At 35.5% G+C, this 21,056-nt stretch overlaps 2 protein-coding genes across 2 annotated transcripts in view; both read left to right on the top strand.

The window, feature by feature from the left end:
• The first annotated feature begins 10,018 nt into the window (after positions 1 to 10,018).
• Positions 10,019 to 16,869, top strand: LOC148950789 (T-cell immunomodulatory protein). The gene is made up of 2 exons (XM_089090459.1): positions 10,019 to 10,148; positions 15,021 to 16,869. Exon 2 carries the CDS (start codon positions 15,027 to 15,029, stop codon positions 16,773 to 16,775), a length of 1,749 nt encoding a protein of 582 aa, XP_088946585.1. The 5' UTR covers positions 10,019 to 10,148; positions 15,021 to 15,026; the 3' UTR covers positions 16,776 to 16,869.
• Positions 10,025 to 21,056, top strand: part of LOC148950788 (uncharacterized) — an 86,615-nt gene continuing 75,583 nt past the window's right edge. Inside the window, exons 1-2 of the mRNA XM_089090458.1 lie at positions 10,025 to 10,148; positions 19,394 to 19,508. Of these exons, the coding sequence (XP_088946584.1) occupies positions 10,026 to 10,148; positions 19,394 to 19,508 (238 nt within the window). The 5' untranslated portion in view covers position 10,025. The remainder of the gene's footprint in view (positions 10,149 to 19,393; positions 19,509 to 21,056) is intronic.

Here is a 21,056-nt window from a genome sequence, read left to right as displayed (position 1 = left end):
CAATTGCAATAGCCTCATTGAATGTGGAGATAATAATCATTGCTGCTATAATTCCATCCCCATCCCAAAAGAGGGCTAGATACAACTCAACTGTAGGCTATGGAAAAGTTTGTTGATTTATTTGGTATTTTTTGTCATTATTTAGGATTATAAATGTTGAAATTCTACATGTGAGACTCTGCTCTCTTGGAAAGTTGTGTTAGGTAAACAAAACTTGGAATATTTCTAGGGTCTATATTTTGCCCCAGAAAGGTTCTTTAATGTGTCTCCTCCACCCCTTTTGCTCTAAATGGCAATGTCCTGTGATGAATTATTAAAACTGTGTTTTATAAAAATTTCAGAAATAGATCTACTGCACATACATCTGTTCTGAGCCTTATAACATTGCTAAATCCCAATTTTTGTCATAAATTAAAAAAGAAATCCCAATGTGGTCTAAAATATTAAATCATTAGAATTATGTTCTCTAAACCTGAAATGCAATTGAAAAATATAATTTTTTTTCTAAAGTTAAGGTAGGTTAGATATGTCTTATTTCTAAGCCTTTGAAACAGGGGAAGAGTACATGTAGAAGCATGAAAGCATGTTCCTAGGACATGATTTAAGCTCTGAACTCATTCCAGAAAGGTTCATTCTCTGAATACAATCGTTTTCCACAATAGCAAAAAGCCTAGGCCTTCATCTAGGTCTTTCCTTATAAACCAACTGTTCATAAGAAATTAACACAAAATTAATGGCAAACCCATAAAATCAGTAAACTTTTATATATAGCTTAGGGCTATATCTAGTCTGTCATAAGGGTGGGGGGGGGATGACTAGAATGCAATTTTGATGATAGTGACTAGGGTAATACATCAAGCACTTGGACACTGCAGAATCTTGGACAAATATTTCAATTCAAAGGTATCTCATAAATTTTGACATTAACCCTTTCAGCCCTGAATAAATTTCCTGCACAGGAAAATTCTAATTTTCTAGTATAGGGCTCATTTCGACCTTAGAAAACTTATGGCTGTGTTAGAAAACCGTCAGGGTACATGTTCTTAGAAATCTCGATCCCTGTCAAAAGACAGTAATGGGACTATAAGGGTATACCACCAAGACAACTTTGTTCAAACAAAAAAGGCACAAAACATATGCACAAAGTCAAGTTTCAAACTCAGTGAACATGGTACATCTTGAAGCAATTCCTGTCTTTGTTCAGACACAGCACAACACAGCATTTACTCAGTCATACTGGATGCTTTCAATTGTGTAAGTTGATTGCACAGCAGGTTGGGACAGTGAAGGAGCTGGAGAACTCTTGGCATCTTGTTGCTGGTAAGGATGACCAGCTCCTTGTTTAGAGATCTGCTCCTCATATTCACACTTCAGCAATGCTTCTGCAGTTTCGCTCTGTATCTCGAAAAGTGACAGAGGTCCACTTTCTTGTCTTTGTTTCAATTCAATACAAGGCAACAAGATGATTCAGCTTGTCTACTCCTCCCATGTTGAGGTTATAGTGACCAATAACATCAGGTCTTTTCACACCAACCTTCTCCTTCTTCCAGTTGCTCCATCTTTTCACTACTCCACCTGCACCTGTACTGCAATAATTCGACGCCATATTTACTGCACTATTGTCAAACCAACGCACAAGGACGAGTCCCTTTGCAATGTTGATAACTTCGTCCCACGACCATTGTCCTTTCTTCCTAAGATCCTTCTCATCTACAAGCTTTGCTTTGGCTATCCTGCCCTTTCTGATAGTTCCTGCTGCAAAGAAGCCATCTACTGTCGACTTTTCAAGCAATGGTAACGTTGTAAAGTATTTGTCGAAATATACTTTGTGATAGAGATGCTTGTCAATTTTCTCCAGCAGACTAAGAACAATGGCTCCTCCCAAACCTCCAGCTGTTTCTCTGTACTCCTTCCCAATAGGGGTACTCTTTCCCTGATAAACTTCAAAGTCATACATGGTACCAGAAGAACCACAGAGAACTAAGTTTTCCAGCCCCTGCAGTCTTGGCTTTGACTTTATGTATTGCTTAATCCTTGTCTGGCTTTTGAAGGGGATAATCTGCTCATGTACACATAGGTTTTCCTCCCTTTCAAGGTCCAAACACCATGCTCAAACAAGGGACAACACAGGCCTGACTTTCCATAACACATCATTTTTGTTCCTGTCCTCTTTGGACGCAAAGTGGAGATGATTCCGTAATTTATGGTATCAATCTGTTGGAAGTGTTCTTGCAACTATGGGAAGAAAGTACTTTCTGTTCCAGTAAAGTCGTATCTACAAAAGATTCAGGGATCCCATAAGGATTGAGATCCCAACCATTTGGTGAATCTCTTGGGCCAGACTTTTGCCTCTGACTGCTATAGTTTTACTGTGTTCCTTCATATGGTATAAGTCAGTCTTTTCAGCCATAGTCTCAAAAAACTTAAGCGGAATGTACTAGTAGAAGTATTCGGAAGGATTAATCGCCTCAGTCTGAGAGTCCCAGTCTTGTCATTTGACGTACACTGACTTGTGAAAATTCTGACAGCCCATTAGATGGCACTAGTCTCTAAATAGAACTCTTATTGATTAGTTTCGACCATCTAGTTTTAAATGATATTACAAAAGTAGACAAATAAATGATATGCCTACTTGAATTTCTAACTAGAAATTACCCACCTCTAACAGACTTTTTCACACTTTTTTTCTAATTAAATTTTTGTCCACTGTAATGTTCCAAACAACACATGTGATACATCAATAGATTGGTAGATGTCTCAAGAATACAATGAGCATGGTTTTAGTTACTACTTTTCACACTAGATAGCATCTGGTGAGCAAAAATTAGCCACCCGTCATTTGACGGGCTCCGGGGCGAAAGGGTTAAGTTCTCAATCTTGGTTATGATATAGATTAATTTAAAACACGTTTTCACAAAACAAGTTTTTCAAAGAAAATTGATGAGCTCCATTAAGCCAAAAATGAGCAGAAATAAAGTCAAATAATCTTCCTATCATAAATTACCACAAATTACCATCAATAAATGAATAAAACCTAAAAAACAGAAATTACAATAAATAACCAAGTCAAAACATGCAAAAATTAACATGAGTGGGGCTGACAAGCCCTGCCTTCTAAGACCAGAACTTAATTTGCACTTTACTGAAACCAAAATATATTTTAAATGTTTTCACTTTTCTGACCTTAATAAATAAAAAATTATTGAAACTTTAAGGAATAAATATCAGTATATGTATATTAAACTGACAGTCTATTGTCATTTGTTTTTTTGTTCTTTCAGTAAGGTGCAAGTTATGTTCTAGTCTTGAGAAGGCATGGGGACTGTCAGCCCTGCTCATGTTGATTTTTGCTTGTTTTGTGGTTGACTTAGTTATTTATTGTAATATATATGTGTTTTGGTTTCATTTATTCATTCATGATGATTTTTGGTAGTTTTATGCTTGGAAAATTACTTGACTTTATTTCTGCTCATTTTTGATGTAATGGAGCTCTTTACTTTTCTTTTAAAAACTTGTTTTGCAGAAAAAGTTTTCTAAATTAATCTATATCATAACCAAGATTACGAACTATATTTCAACCCCAAAGGCCCTTCAATCCCAAAGGCGTTGTTATGTGATTTTTGCACTGTTTTGAACGAAGGGCTATGTCAGAATTTTTATTGGATGCATTTGGGGAAAATAAGCTGTGAGGAGAGGGTGGGACTAGTTGCCCTCTGATTACTTTGACTTTTAAAAAGGGCACTAGAACTTCTGATTTCCAATCCTATGAGCCCCCTCCAAAGGTTAATCAACCACCCTTTCCATAAAAATCCTATATTCCCCAGGGCATAGCTTATAATTCTTGCCCTGGGGGCTGTTGGGGGGGGGTCATCTTCGAAGACATAATTAGTGAACCTCTCAACTACAATGAACAAAATGGCTATCTAAAAATTTTGAATGGGTATATTTGGGGAAATGATAGTTGTGGGGGGGGGGGGCTGGTTACCCTTCAATCACTTTTGAATATTAAACAGGGCACTAGACATTGCAATTTTCAATTGAATGGGCCCCTCTTGAAGTTTCTACAACAACTCCTTCTATACAAAATGCCCTGGTCTAAAACCAACAAATAAATAATACATGGTGCCCATATCACTCTTCAATTAGGCAGTACTGGCAGTACTATTTTGCTGCCTATGATTAAACACAATAAAATTGTATCTGTTGAGAAAATTCTTATAGGCCTAACTTCTTTTTAATTTTTTTTGTTTATCGTGGATTACATTTTTGACAAAAATAAAGAAAATCTTTGGACACAACTTTTTCAGAACTTTTAGTTTCCAATCAAATTAGCTTTTTCAAAAGTTTCTATGAAATTGGTAGCTATTATAGAGCAGCACTGCCTATGATATTGTTTATATGCCCTTTTGAAAACCTGCATGCATATAGTTTTTTCGTTTAATAGAAACTCTCCCTAAACGTTCCCTAAAAATTTCACCTTAATACCCTTAGCGTCGTTAGTTACAGTAACTGTAGTGTTACTACTAATAGTACTAAAGTATTAATAGTAACAGCACTAGTAGCAGCAGTAGTATTAATGTATTGTCAATTGAACATCATTCTCATCAAGTCCTGGAAGTTTCAGTGTAATACTATTAACCATTGCTGATATATCCTTTGGATAATCTGTAGTTAAAGTAGTTGCAATAGAGGTAGTAGTTGAAGTGACAGTTTTAGTAATAGTAGTAAATGTTGCAGCAGTAGTAGTATTTTTAGTAGTATGTATGTATTGCCTTTTGGTAATTGATCTTCCCCCTTAAGCATTGTCAGAAAGTTCCAACTTAATGCTCAAATTTATTCTTGAGATACACTCTTTTGACAATGTGCATCCACATGGTGTCTTTTGATTCAGTTCAAATTTCCCATCAATCTAGTTCTGTGATGGTAGTAGTAGTTGTAGGAGTAGCATGCAAATATTGCCTTTTTGGTCAATTGATTGCCTCTCTTATAATTTCCTGAAAGTTCCAAGTTAATATACTTAGTCATTCCTGAGTTATGGCCTTTTGACAGCCTGTATAAATATAACATGTTTTGATTTAGTCGAGCACTCCCCTCAATCTTCTCTGAAAGGCTCACCTGTATGCCCTTTGTATTTTTGGGAAGGTTTTATTATTAATACCACATTTACACAACATATTAAATTCCCAACAAAGAGAAAACTTGACAGAGTCGGGAACAAAAAACATTTAACACATAGATTTAAATTAATTAACATTTAAAAAATATAAACAGTGAACAAATTGCCTAACTTACAGCCCTTGCCCTTAGGGCTGTGAGGGGGTTGACATCCCCAAAGGCATAATTACCGGATTTTTCAACAGTGCTGAAGAAAATAGATGTCTCAAATTTTAACTGGATGTTTGTTGTGGAAAATGATGGTCATGGGAGGGGACTGGTTACCCTCAATTCACTTTTGACTCTTAAAAAAAGCACTATAACTTCCTATTTCCAATTAAATGAGCCTTATCCAAAATTTATGCAACCACCCATTCTGTAGCAACCTTATATGCTCCTAAGGTAGAACTAGCAATCCTTGCCTCAGGGCTCTGGTGGGTTGTGTCAACCCTGGACGCTTTGTTATATGTTCTTTGGGTCATTTTTAACAAAATGACTATTGCACAATTTTGATCAGACACGTTTGGGGAAAAAGAGTCAGGTGGGGGGTTTAGTTGCCCTCCATCATTTTCAACTCTTAAAAAGGGAACTAGAAATTTCAATTTCCAATCCAATGAGTGTTTTTATGACTACTTCTTCTATACAAAGGGCCCTGGTCTAAACTCCCCCCCCCTTAAAAAAATAAATAAATAATATATTGTGCTCATATTGGTCTTTACTTGGCAGCGCTATTGTACTGCCTATAATAGTTTTAGGTAGTTGGGACTGGGCTAGTTATAAGGGGCTCACTACAATCTATAAAACATTTTTTAAATTTTGACTTAAATTAAGGCCACCCTTACATCCTAGCCTATTTAAATAAAATTATTCTGCTTTACAACACTTGACTTAGATTGAATCTATTATGGTTTTATGGGTTTAACAAATTTTTATGGGTTTTTAAAAGTTTTTGTGAACCCCCCCCCCCCCCCCCACAAAAAAAAACAAAAACTGGATACAGCCCTGTCCATAATCAATTAACACAAAGTGCTTTGCTGAATCTTGGTCAGAAAAAAAAACAATAGTATGTAGCAAATTATTATAAAACACCCCAATGCTCCACTTAATCATTCACTTGCAGATGAGATTAAATCCAAAAAGGTGTTTATATCAACTAAGAGATGAGTCACATTACCATTGGATCTATCTAAAATGTTTTAATAAGTTTGTAATTAGCTTGAATGCTTTGACAAAATACAAAATTAACAATTTTAAATGCACTGCTAGTCTACAGTAGAGCCTGATTATAGACACACACTTTAGGCTTCAGACTAATCCCTACCCCCCCCCCCCTGGATACAACTTTGATTATGGATTATAGCTTTTCCTGACTGACATCAAATCTGTTGTAACTCTCAGTTGGATTAACTTTTGGATTATGATTATGGGCTCATTTAGATGGATATTTAATGTAAGTGATGAATAACCATACTCATCAGTTTTTTTGTAAGTGCTTACTAAAGTAATACCTAATTGTACTTTAGTAAGTACTTTCAAAAGTGAACATTTTTAACTATTTGTAAAGACAATATATGAACAAGTTTGACAAAGATATTTATTTTTTCATATAACTGTACAATAATAACACTACAATCTACAAATCCACGCAAAGGCTCCATGGCCTATAGAAGGGGAATTATGAAACAAACCTCATAATGTTAAACTATTAAACATTTAAACATTTAACAAGTAAAGCATTTGCTTCATAAAATATGATTAAAAATCATGCATCCAAGTTTTTTTTTAGCAAGTACTCCCTTAAAGAAACGGTCCGTATCACCAGGAAGAAATGAAATAAACTAAATTAAACACAGCATATAAATAAAAAACAGATAAATAAACACACGTCTTAAAAATTTTAAATATCACTGGAGTAATCACTGGAATTAGCATGAATGTGCAACACAGAATGATATATACATTGTCTCCAGAATATATAGTCTCTAGTTTAATATCAATTGGGTAATGAGAATCTGGCGAAAATGAAATATAGAATTTATTTGAAAAATCTACATGTGCTCTATGTTATGACCCATGTTTGAAATTACAGGCTAAGATCTATTGGAGTATAGATGAAATCTAAGCTTATAAATAGCAACAGGTCAAAAAAACCTTGCGTATTATATAATGAATAGTTTTTTTTTATTTGCTAATTTAGCTGTCGTCCATTGACTTTTTCCAGTTTGGATTTTATCATGATTTTTGCTTATAAGGTCAAAACTTGTTTGGGGACTATTATGCAGCACATTGATGTTTGGAATTTTGATGTTATATATATATATATATATATATATATATATATATATATATATATATATATATATATATATATATATATATATATATATATATATATATATATATATATATTCTTTCTCTGAAGAAATTTGCAGTTGTTTGGCTTTTTTGGCTTAAGGAATAACGTGAATAATTTGTGAAGCATACATCAGAAATGTAACCAATAAAATTAAAGCTTATTTTTTAGCACAGAAGTACAGGATAATAATCCCTTTTTTCTCTTTTTCTGAAATTTGGCGAGTCTCAGCGTCGGCTGACCATCTAGAAGACAAAGGGGTATTAGAGGCCATTAGAGAATTCTCTCAGCGCCACAGGGCACTCCCAGAGCAGTTTTGGTAAAAATTGATTGGGGATCATAAATGCGTTTACCGTTTGAAAAGCTAATGAGAGGGTAGTTTAAAATAAAGGAAATGTATAATCTCTTGCTAATTGCTCATCAAAGCACTGTCTATTCAATCTATATGCAGCATAAGTAACATGCATCCTGTGTTGGCAAGGTTTCAGACTGTCCATGGTAACGAATTGTTAGTAAGGAGTAATTTGGCTCAATAGTAACAGAAACTCTAAAAAACGGAAGTTTGATATCAATAGATACATCAAAAGAGTTGCCTTGTTATGCTGATTCCAAATATATATAAGATTCATCAATTTTAGACTTAGGCCTACCGGTCAGAATCTAAAAACCTGAGAAGATTTGCCTGGTTTTGAAGACAGAGGGAAATACTCTTAAAAGTCATAGAATCTTAAAGAGAATCACATCATCAGATTCAGCGTAGCAGAGAACTGTAGAGTTTCAAGCTCCCATCTGAAAAATGTGGAATTTTGTATTTTGCCAGAAGAAACATCACGGATGACTTTTTATTTGCCTTTTTGTTGTTTTTTTCTCAATGGGTGAACATGTCAAATAAATAGTTCTAGAATATCAGGGGAGGACTCATTCAAACGGAAATTATGAGTTCTAGTGCCTTTTTTTAAGTGACCAAAAATTGAAGGCCAACAACCCCTGGGAAAAGGCCTATAAGCTATGGAATTTGCCCAGTTGTTATAGTATCTGTTATCGGGAAGTATACAGACGTTTTTTGGGGTGAGGTAAATTTTCTGATGGGGGATTTTCCACGGGGAAAATTTTCTGCTGGGAAATTTTCCATGGGGAAAATTTTTTCCGGATCGGAATTGTCTAGAGGATCTTTCTGAAGGGGGGGGGGATTTTACATGGGAGAAATTCTCCATGTGGGAGTTTTTCATAGGATGAATTCTCCAGGGGGAATTTTCTGCAGGAGCAACTTCATACTAAGGGGTGGGGGGATTTTCGGAAAAATTTTCCCATGGGAGGGAGGTTTCTGGCATGATTTGAAAGAAAATCAGAAATTAAAGTTTTTTTCAAATGATAGTGCGCTAAAAAAAAATTTCAGGCAGAATCGTCTGGAAGAAATTTTCAGTGAGAATGGAATTGTCTTGGGACGATTTTTTCTGGTGAAGGGTGTTTTATGTAGGAGGAACTTTCCATTGAGGGATTTTCTGTGGTGGGAAGGAATTTTTCATGGATGGGGGGCCAGATTTCCCGGCATTGTTTAAAAACGATCAAAAATTTAAATGTTTTTTCAACTGAAAGTATGGAACATCATCGAAACTTAAAACAAACAGAAATTATTACCTCGCTCTTTAAGCTAAAGTTCGACTTTTCGTCCCAAGTCTTTGCAAGCGACTCCTGAAATACAAGGGCTGTTTAATTAGAACAATAAGAATTTTTTTCAATACCAAAAAAGCGTGTAGAGCTAGGTATTGATGAGGGGGTGGCCGCCCTGATATATGTAATAATTTCTGTTGGTTTTAAGTTTTGTTGTTGCTTCTTACTTTCAGTTCGAAAAAATGTGTTTTTTTTTTGATTCGATCAAAGCAAGTATCAAAACAAGGAACTCCCATAATTGTCAAATTTTCAAATGTTCCTTTAAGCAGTTCCTTTAAGCTGATTTATAATGTTTTCAAGCAAGTATGCAAGAATATATTTAGGGACTGCTCTTTCTTGAACTTTAAAACATTGCTCTGTCAGAAAAAATTCACACTTTCTAATAATATAAGTTTCATATTTTGAATATTTTTATCTCGATACAAAACGGGAGAAGTTGAATGGCTTTTCAATGATTTGTGGGACAGTATGCGTCAGGTTTTAGTTTTTTATTGTTTTGTGGGATTTTCTATCCAAGTTTTGACAAGAGCACCCAATCAATTACAAATAGTTTGCCCTTACAGATTATAAAAGTTTATAATGGATGAGAGAGGATGATCCTTTAAGGTATCAAATCCCCTTTAGGCCTATGTAATAAAAACTTCCTTGCCCTAAGCTGTATATCTGTTTTTTTGCAGCTACCACTGTTTCTCACACTTCTTGCTTATATTTCCGGTGAGACTTCTCAGCTTGTTATGCACATGCTTATATTCCATTATGTTCCATTTTATTTCCATTATATTCCATTTTACCTTTATGTTCCATTTTATTTTCATTGTATTCCATTTAACATTTTTTTAGGACCTTCATGACTGCAACTTTGCTTTATTCCTACCATTTTAATGCTCATGCTACAAAAGCCAATTTTGCTGTAAAATGGAGTGAAGATGGAACAATTGCCGTATTAACTACAAAAGGGATATATCTTCTTGTGAGTATATTAATATTTTGAACTGTTTAGCTCTGAGTTTCAGCCCTTCTTTTTTTACTAATTAACTTAGGAAATGAGTTTTTTATGTTCAGATTAATGAGAGTTGGAAAATTCACTTTGTTTTTTACTTAAAAGGCTGTTTTTCTAGCATATGGAAACCAGTTACAGCGTGATTATTGTTAAAGAGAAAGGTTAGATTCGTTATATAAGGTGTGCACGCAGGAAATAGGGGTTTTGTGGCGAGCTTATGCCCTCAAAAAGTCAAAATTTGTCCTTTAATTTTTTTGTTCATATAAATCGCTTACACTTGCCTTTCTTTCGAAGTTGCCCCTCCAACCTCCACGGCGAATTGTTGAACCTCTACACCTCCCATGAAACAAACCTTTGTTAATGCGCCTGCCTCAAATATTACTTCCAAGGTCAAAATTAATTTAGAGGTCTATTGGACCAATTTCGTGCAGCTGCTCTGGGTATGTGATTCTGAAGAGAAGGTGGTGAATTTTTTGAGAAGTTTGGAAGAGCTGTTCTTTTGGCAAGAATTTGAGGATTTAATTAGCTTGAATATGTTCATAGCGAGACTTACCTTTCCTTCCTGTACCTATAGTAAAATCAAAGTCAAATAAGTGCATAAATGAGATTGTATAACTTGACTGAGAAAATATTGATCCTTTTAAACATAGTTTTCAATGCCACTGTTATTCCGCATCAGTTTAGAAGACCCCAACTTAATTCAAGCCTTAAAGGTCTTGTTGAGATACTGGCTTGTCATGACTGTAAGGCTTTCTGTAGTTGAAATTGAGGTCAACCTAAAACTAAAGAGAAAAGCGATGGCCCATTGGAAACGCAGTTGCATTGTAGCTTTTTAATACTAGTTGAGAAGAGTCGGGACTAGGTAAACATTTGGCTTTGGGTAGTTTTCTTTCTACAAGGTGACACCAAGCTGTTACCTTAAATTGAATCTAGAATCTAGAATTCTATCTAAATTTATGATTTTGAAGTCTAGAAGACCCCATTTAATCTAAGCTTTAAGAATTTGAATCCTAGCCTTAAAAATTTTGTAGGATGTATTATTAGATCCTTCAGTTGCAGATTTAGAAGCCAAAATTTAGAAATTGTGTACACCAGGCCCTTTTTTTCCATCCAACATATCTTTAATTACCTTGAATTGCACCTAGAACAAATCAAAGATTTTGGTTCTAGACGATCCCAACTCAATGAAGATTCGAGACTAAAAGTTTAGGTAGCTCTCATTCTAAAACACGATACCAAGTTCTAGCACTGTTTTCCCGTCCAACATTCCTTAAATTTCCTTACGCTGCACCTAGAGCAAATTAAAGATCTGATTCAAATGTGTTTCTTAAATTGCCTGATGGATTAAAATTTTGTACTTCTACCTAACGTCTAAATTACTCTTTTCTTGTCTAAAAGACTTTGGAGGGGGTTACGAATTTAAAAAAAATGCCTCAAAAATTTGTATATATGCAATTATGTTACATTTTTACAAGTCAGCAAAAATTTCGGAGGGGGATTCAAATCCCCTACTCCCCCCTCCCCCCTGGAGACGGCCATGGTCCTTCGCCTAGATTCTAAATCTGGCTTTATAAATGATTGGACGGTTTTTATGTAATGCAGTCTCTAACTCCAGTTTAAAGGCCTTTTGGGTGCTCTCCTCCCTCTGGTGATTGACCTCCTCTCCGGTCATGTCTGACACCCTTTCTAATATGTTTTTTCCTAAAGAAGGTGAGTCCGACTTAATCAATAATCCACTATACTGGGTTTGGATTTAATTTAGATTTCAATGATTTTTTTTTCGTTTGTTTCAGTTCTTTCGTTTTTTGGTAATTTTAACTACACTCCATGGAGATAGTTTTGAAAATAGTACTCAAAGAGTTTATAAGCAAGACAGGTTGCCGATCACATGGCTTTCTTTTCACTCATGCGCTTTTTTTTAACTTCAGGAGGTTTCAATGCGATCATTACGGAAAGCTTGTGTTTCTTGCTAAAATATAAATTGTTCACTCATGCTAAAATGGTGAATTACTGTCGTGTTGCAGGGTGTAAAAATTCTAACGGAAAATCTGGCCTCTCGTTTCAAAGGTTTCTTAATAAATAAAAAAAACAAATTATCTTTAGAGTTTCAAGTACCAAATGTATCAAGTCGCACCTTAATTCAATTTTATATATTTTTGGCGTCCACTTTCCTATCAGTATTATCCATTATTGTATGTTTACTAAGTTTATTTATTATTAATAAACATCGTCACTAAATCGATCTTAAGCTCAAACATGTGAACCGTCCTGAAAGACCTGCAAGACATGCGTCCTGAAAGACATCAGGTTTCTCCTGTGCAAGGTTCTCAATGTTAAATGATGGTTTTCAAAGGTTTTCAATGAAACAAATGTTAAATATCTCTGCTAGTGCTGAATAAGGCCAGTTAACTTAGTAGTATACTAATGTCCTTAGATGGTGCTCTGGTTGAAGTGACTGATATTCTGCATAAAAAGGAATCTCTTTCGAAAATTACGACTGCGGATTGGCAAACAGCTCAATAAACTTTCTTTAAAAATATTTGATATTACAGTAAAAGGAAATGTATTTAAGCCTAATGGGAAGAAAATTGCCCAAAAATCAGAAAAAAAATCAAAATTCAAATAGTTTGAATGCAAAACTTTACGTAGGGGAAAGGTCTTCTTACAATTTTAAAATCGGCTGGGGAAAGGTTATTTTAAAACCCCAGATGCAAATAAGAAGATATCCAGTCTGTTTCTTGTAGCTGACTCGCACGTTGTTCATGAAGTTAGCAAAGTCTTTCATGAATTAAATGCTGGTGTGGACCCCCTTAACCGAGATTTAAATCACCAAAATTTTACCTCTCAGTAGGTAATTAGCAGTTGGTTCGGCATTCAGAACCGAGCTTGTTGATTTTTGAATTTGATCAACTTGGTGGAAGACTTGAGAGCCAAGTCATACTCTAATTAGAGTAAAGTCAAGGCTGTCTCTGTGAGAGGCAAAGCTGGCATGACTTTTTCAGAGTTGTATAAAAACAATCAATTTCACTTGTTGATGATAGTCTGTCATCCATCCTAGGGTAGGCACTTTTTTATAATGTGACTTACTGTTAACACTGATACACATTTACTGATGCTATATATGATAGCTCTTGTAAGATAAGAGCCTACCCTAGGCTTTATCTTACATCATATATAGCATCAGTGTTAACAGTAAGTTAACACTTACTTACTGTTAACACTGATTTTTATCATCAGTGTTAACAGTAAGTTAACACTTACTTACTGTTAACACTGATTTGTATCATCAGTGTTAACAGTAAGTAAGTGTTATTGTCACGTAACTAGATTTCCAGGTCCTCAATTTCAAAGTTTCTCATACCCCCCTCGCAGCTTTTACGCGACAATTTTCATGATATTGTCGAAAATTGACAATATCACGAAATTTGAAATTGAGGACCTGGAAATCTAGTTGGTGTGGATTTTCCGTTTGCTACGGAAAATCCACACTAAAGATGGATTTTCAATAAAGCCTTATTGACTTTATGGAAAATTTCCGTAGCAAACGATTCCAATTTCTTTTACAAACTAGATTTCCAGGTCCTCAATTTCAAAGTTTGTCATACCCCCCTCGCAGCTTTTACGCGACAATTTTCATGATATTGTCGAAAATTGACAATATCACGAAATTTGAAATTGAGGACCTGGAAATCTAGTTTGTGTGGATTTTCCGTTTGCTACGGAAAATCCACACTAAAGATGGATTTTCAATAAAGCCTTATTGACTTTATGGAAAATTTCCGTAGCAAACGATTCCAATTTCTTTTACAAACAATAGACATTATTGAAAGGAAGAATTTTACATTTTTTCAGATCAGTTTAACCAGCCGGTTGATTCATCGCTGGCAAAAGTAATAAATTATTATTCAGTTTCGAAAGACCACCTTCTCTCCATTTGAAAATGTTGCCTTAGATTTCTGCTACTTTCGGTTTACTTTGCAGAATATTTGAAAGAACTTAAACAAAGGTTAGCGTCTTTCTGACGGCCATTAAGTACTTCATGAAAGTTTACCGAAAAAAAAAACGAATTAACATAGTGTATGACTAGTCACTTTGTTGACGGCATGTAAATGGCCTTAGTGTTATCTGTGCAAACCGTCTATATCCGGCCTAAGATTCTCAAAAATCGATATGAATTGGATCTTTGGCGATTTAACACGGTAAGATAGGAAACTAGGCTGCAGCCCCACTTTTACTGCATAGCCTGGTGACTTAACTAACAAGGTAGAGAGGTTCAAAGAGAACATGTTAACTGAGACTATTAATCTGTTTCTTTACAACACTAAAGATGGATTTTCACTGCTACTAATAGAAATATTAAATCTTTTGTTTTCTTGAATTATTTTAACCTGAAATTTCGGTCTGCACAAATTAGGGCTACGGTAACTTGGGGAAATTCTTGGTAGGATAAGCAGCATTAGGTCTAGCTGACGTTATGCTGGTATAGGAGACAATGGGGTTTTTACCTATCCTGTATTTTGAAGTCTCTGAAGGAACAAGTCTGTGATAACTATTTAAAAGACGTAAGCTTGGAAACAATTTTAGAGTAAAACCGAAAACCATGGGCTTTTTCCCTACCTTGGAAGGTAGTTGAGTTGGGAAATGAAACTTCCAGAAATTGATCTAGACCAAAGATTATGTCTTAGGAAGTTATTTTTAAGCCCAAAAGAGTAACAATGTTTGCAAATAAATGACAAACGTTAAAAGGGGCTGGTAAATTTTTTTCCACACTAGAACCAGCTTCAAGTCTAAGCTTTTCCCGCACTCTTTGTATCTGGCATTAAGGGTTGTCTTTTCTTCTAGTGAGAGATGAGGTTCTCCACGGTTGCCTTATTGTTGTTTTCCTGTCTACAGTCATCTGCACCTCTTGATATAACTGAAGATGTTTTTGGAGGCAATCGCTATTTCGTACCTGCTGCATTTGGAGACTTCAATTCAGACAAACTGACCGATTTAATCGTCATTCAAGAGGATGGTGTAAGTGTGGAAGTTCTTCTGGCTAGCAGTGAAAAACCATTTTTAAGGTCCGGAGGAGTGATCTGTCGCTTCAATCATATAAGTGTTGAAAGTATTGTGCCCGGTGATTTTGATGGTGACGGACATATGGACTTGCTAGTGGTTGGAAGGCAAGCAAAAGATAAGAAACATAGGAAAAGGCTTTATATTCAATGGGGCGATGGTAAAAGTCTCAAGTGTCAGAATGATGATAAGGACACTATTTTAATATTAGAAGGACAACCGCTGGTGTTAGATTATGAAGGTGACATGATTCATGATATCTTTGGGGTTGATTACAATGGAAATGATCCAAGTGGGAGAAAATTTTGGATTTTTGATACAGATAGGAAGATACATGATAGCATAGTCATGGACAATAATGCAACATTAAGTATTCCCCATTCACACAGTTATATAGATCTAAACCAAGATTTCACTGCTGATTTACTTCTAACTGCAGATGATGGATATGAATATTGGATTAGAACTTATTCTGGATTCGAATTGAATAAAACGATTCCAAAGCCAAATGTGAGAAGGGGTGGAGCAATTGGGCAGTCGTTTTTCATGGATTTTGACTTAGATGGACGCATAGATCATTTGATCCCCATATGTGATGATGTTGACTGTTTTAATAGCAGTGTGTTTGTATACCCCGGTGACAAATGGATCAATTTGGATTTGGATTTGAAAGATATTGAAGGGAATAAATGGAGTTTCGTGCATCCATCATCAACAGAATACAAATACCTTGAAACTTTGACATTAAGAGTTGGAGATTATAATTTAGACGGATATCCTGATATTATAGCTACACTGACTTTTAATGGAATGTACAAAGTCTTTCTTCTTGAGAATTTAGAGTGCAAAACATGCCCTCTTAAACGAAAACTTTCCTTGGGCTGGTCTTACTTTTATGAACTTAATTCTACAATAATGGGCACATTTTATGATATAAATGAAAATGGTGTGTTAGATGCTATTCTTGTTAAACAAGGACCAGACAGGCTAGAAGCTGCTGCGATTCGGAATGTAATTGAGTATGATGCGTATTTTCTGAAAGTGCTTGTTACCACTAGTAGGTGTCACTCGAATTGCTCTACTCCTAAAGGGCTAGCTTATGGAACCAATCTCCCTGGCCCTATGCTATGCTACAAAACATATGCGAATGAAGGTAAATTTCGAGAATCTTGCGTTCCTCAGCTACCCCAGAGCTCTCATTTTGCTCTCCAACTTCCCTATGCGCTCTTTGGTCTTGGACGCATGCCAAATTTTGTTGAAACTTTGCAAGTGGGTGTCAGTGAAGGTAAATATCACGAGTGGACACAGATTATTCCTAATTCCCAGGTTGTTATTGTACCTCCCGTCAATGGTGATAAGCGTTGGAAGGCTAAACTCTTTGTAACCCCTAGTAGAGGGATTATGATGACTGCAGTTGCCCTTGGTGGACTTATAGTATTTCTTTCTTTGTTAATATTTTTGCTACATAAAAAGGAAAGAAAAGAAGATCGTATTGAGAAGCAACAAGAGGCTCATAAATTCCATTTTGATGCTATGTGATCACCTGCTCTTTGCTTTATTCGTGTTATAGCTGTAACTTGTGTACTTGGCTGTAGCTTGTGTTTTGTTCATACAAATAAATACCGAATTTCCTTGTTCATCAAATTCAAGCCTAGACTTACTTGTTTATTTTTACTGCTTTCTATTAAAATGCCATATAATCACACCTCTGCACCGGGGGAGTAGTCTTCAACCAAGAATGGTCTCAAGAACCTCCCCTCCCTTGGAAAAGTAATTTCCCGAAAAAGACATCCGTGTCCTTTATAGGAAACTTACTTCCAGGGGAGTCTCTAGGGAGACCTACCCTAGGATTAAATTTTAATTCATATATGTATATAATTTATTAATAACATCAGAATCTCACTATGTAATTTTTTTAATATTTTAGAACTAGAATAGCAACTCTTTACTCTTGAAGCTATGACGTAGATAATTTTGGAGACCACACTGCCTTGCCATGACGATAAATAAAAGTTGAAATAGGGATAAAATCCTTTTAATAGACAGTGATGATGATAGCAGTGATAGAAATGCTTTTTATCAAAATGCTATATAATTTATCAATACCCCAATTGACGCCAACTGTTCGTAGTCAGTGACAATTGCGAGAATTTTGGATCTTACAATTTTTGAAGTAATAAGAATTTGATATAAAACTTTTCTTTCTGCAGGGTGTATTCTCTTGAAATCTGTATTACTTATGTGTTCTTCTTATAAAGCAAAATTGTGAATTTGAATGGCCTACCTACGCTATATATTATTCTTGAGCTTTTTAGAGTTTAAAATTTTGGTCTAAAAAAATACGACATTTTAAAGAGAATAGATAAGGTTTTTTGAAAGATACTGGGAGGTCATTCCAATTCAGCCAATTGCTTATACAGAGCTATTCCATGTGTTTGTGGCGCCCGGAGAAAAATCAATTACACCGCCCCGTCCTGAATCAAATATAAGCAAAAAATAGCCAAATCGAAATGAAAAAAATTGATCAAAGTAGGCAACTCTCCAATCGTCCAGGCAGCTTGCCCCGAACACCCTCTCCCTTTGAACTCTACTGGTGATTCCTAATGCCAGATAAAAATAAAAAGCATTTAGGTACCTAAGCAAAAGTCCCATCTACTACCTTACCCAAGGTATTAAGGTTGATCCAACTACCAATTATTTCTACAAAGAGAGTAATTTTACACCAAATAAATAATCCGTATAGGATTTTGAAAATCTGTTGCCTCTTTGGAAAGGACCCAGCCGAATTGATCATTACTATATTTGGCTATTGTTCATTTGCCATGCAAAATCTTATCATACAAAAATAAATATATAATTTTTGTGTCCAGGTGAAATGCATGTTGATAGAGCCTCACCAAAACCAACCAGCACTTGGCCGCATCAAATCTGATCCAAATGAAATCTTGTTTTTCAAATAGTTTACGTATCATGAACTTATTGTTTCTACCAATGGTAAATTAGATGAGGAAGCTCAACGCCGTATAATTAGTAGGTCACGGAAAGCCATGCACAAGGAGACAAAAAAAAATATGACAATATTTAACGCCTATGTCCTGTCGGTCCTAATGCAGTTGCGTGACAATTAGCTTTCGTTATCAACTTTATTGAAATTTGTTGATGTCGTAAATAGATGTGTTATGAGGTTTCAGCGATGTGGTAAATATTAATTATGTAAGGCAAATTAAAGGCATTAAAGATAAAGATTCTTTATTAACCAAAATAGGGAACGCTAGCGCAGGTATGTCGTGCCAGCGACAATCAAATGCCTGTCGTGAATCAAATCAAAAGTATAAAGTTCACAGGCACCCATCAGACAAATTGATATAATAAAGCACATCGGACATCTACATTAATACATCCTAAAGCTTTATAGTTAAAATACCGAGTAAAATAAGTGACGAATGGTTTACGATATCTTCGTTACTAGAGCTGGGTAAATCATTAATAGTCTAAGAGTCTTTTATGATTTGTTGGAGTCTTGTGTTTGATCATTCAGTAAGGGGTTTTCAAGGTCGAGTAATAACCAATGAAGACTTGGAAAGCTCAAATAACTTAGTCCACATCAATCTGTCAGCTCATGTTTATGACAATTAAGGGGTTTCAAGTTGAGTTGTTACAGTGTATCATTATATGTTGTGTTAAGTTCTTACGTGTCAAAGGTCACTCTGTTGGACTTAATTCACTTCAACACTGAGGTCGAAATTATTGACTCGTGTTTTGTATTAAGGCTTAAGAAAAATAGTATATAAAAAAATCTATTTTTACCAATGTGGATTCGATTAGTTATTGTAATACCGATTTGGTCATATACCTTTCTATCATTTGGTCTTATATTGATGGTCATTTGGTCATATGCCGATGAAACTTATAAATTCTCAAGCAGCTTAAGAAGAGTATCAAAATGAAGCATACCTGCACAAAGGTGAGGAGAAGATATTCTTCTCCATCCTGGCTACAAATTTTAAGATAGCAGTTGTAGTCTGCATATTCATATTACATTGAGTCTTTCTTGTTTATTGTTACTTTTTTTTAATATCTGATTTGGTGAAGAAACCCCCTCATCTGTGTGTAGTTAGGAAACCAAATTAAGGATAAATTAGTTTATCTATTTTTAGAATGTTGTTCCTGATTGTACCATCATCCCTGTAAACAATTTCAATTTAGAGGTCAACTTCATCGAAGACCTATGTCAAACTTCAGAAGATGAAGTTAATCCTTACTTAAAAGGAGGTAAGCTATGGTAAATTTGGTAGTGTATTTCTAACAGAGTAAGCTGTTTTTTTTTGTCGTTCAATTAGAGACTACCACATCCCTAGAGAACCTTCCTCCATTGTTCCCCAACTTTGCAAACGAGGTAAAATATTTGATCATAGACAGCGCGCTAGCGGTGCCTAAGTTAAGAACGACGTGGGCACAATGTATTTTTTTTCTCCATATCCAGGCACTTCATATCGAAGGAGTTGTCGTAGAAACTTCGAAAAGGGCTCATTCGATTGGAAATTGGAGTGGCTAGTGCCTTTTGTAATAGTCGAAAGTGATTGGAGGGCAACTAGCCCCCCTCCCCCCACGCCCACCATTCCCCCAAACACATCCAATCAAAATTTCGAGATAGCCATTTTGTTAAGCGTAATTGAATTCCAAATATAAAATATTTTTTTGAGGAGGACACTCCCCCACAACCCTCAGGGTAAGGATTATAAGTTATGCCCTGGGGACGTATAAGGTTTTTTATAGAAGGCGTTGTCGTAGAAACTTTAAAAAAGGCTCATTAGATTGGAAATTCAAAGGGCTAGTGCCCTTTTTAATAGTCCAAAGTGATTGGAGGGCAACTAGCCCCCCCCCCCCCCCTGCGCCCATCATTTCCCCAAACACATCCAATCAAAATTTTGAGATAGCCATTTTGTTCAGCGTAGTTGGTTTCCAGATAGAAAATATATTTTTGAGGAGGACACTCCCCCAGAGCCCTCAGGGCAAGGGTTTAAGTTATGCCCTGGGGGCATATAAGGTTTTTGAAGAAGGCGTTGTCGTGGTAACTTCAAAAAAAGCTCATTTGATTAGAAATTCAAACGGCTAGTGCCCTTTTTAATAGTCCAAAGTGATTGGAGGGCAACTAGCCCCCCCCCATGCCCATCCTTTCCCCAAACACATACGATCAAAATTTTTAGATCGCCGTTTTGTTCAGCGTAATTGAATTCCAGATAGAAAATATATTTTTGAGGAGGACACTCCCCCACAACCCTCAGGGCAAGGATTGTAAGTTATGCCCTGGGTGCATATAAGGTTTTTATAGAAGGCGAACTCGCCAAAGAGGGGTTTATCAAATACCATGCGATTGTGGCAATTACTACGTTGGCAGAACTCATCAGAATCTAGAGAAACGGATACACCAGCATAAAGAAGACATAGACAAAGCGTTAATTGCTATTAGTTCTAATAACTCCTTTGATTCTGCTTTAGCTAGCCATATATTTGATAATCCCAGCCACACAATACTTTTTTAAAAATCTTCTCTCATAAGTCGTAATCTTATTATAAAACATGTAGTTCGGGAATTAATCTAAATTAAGCTCAAAATAAATAAAAATACTTCCTTAAATTGGAATCCATGAGAATGTTCACTTAATTTCTTGTGCTCTAATTTAATAAAAAATTTTCTAAAAGAATGAAGTATTGAGAAGACGGGCAATAGTATTGAAATTTTTACAAAAAGGACTTTAAGACTAGCTGATAAAAAAGCAAGATTAGCCTAGAAAACTTGCAGTTAATAATTTTATTTTA

The sequence above is a fragment of the Artemia sp. Qi Xiang Cuo genome, chromosome 6 (genome assembly GCF_049724085.1).
Source record: "Artemia sp. Qi Xiang Cuo chromosome 6, ASM4972408v1, whole genome shotgun sequence".
NCBI classification, from domain to species: domain Eukaryota; kingdom Metazoa; phylum Arthropoda; class Branchiopoda; order Anostraca; family Artemiidae; genus Artemia; species Artemia sp. Qi Xiang Cuo.
Note: the sequence above shows the minus strand (reverse complement) of the source record. Positions and strands in the feature narration are given on the sequence as shown.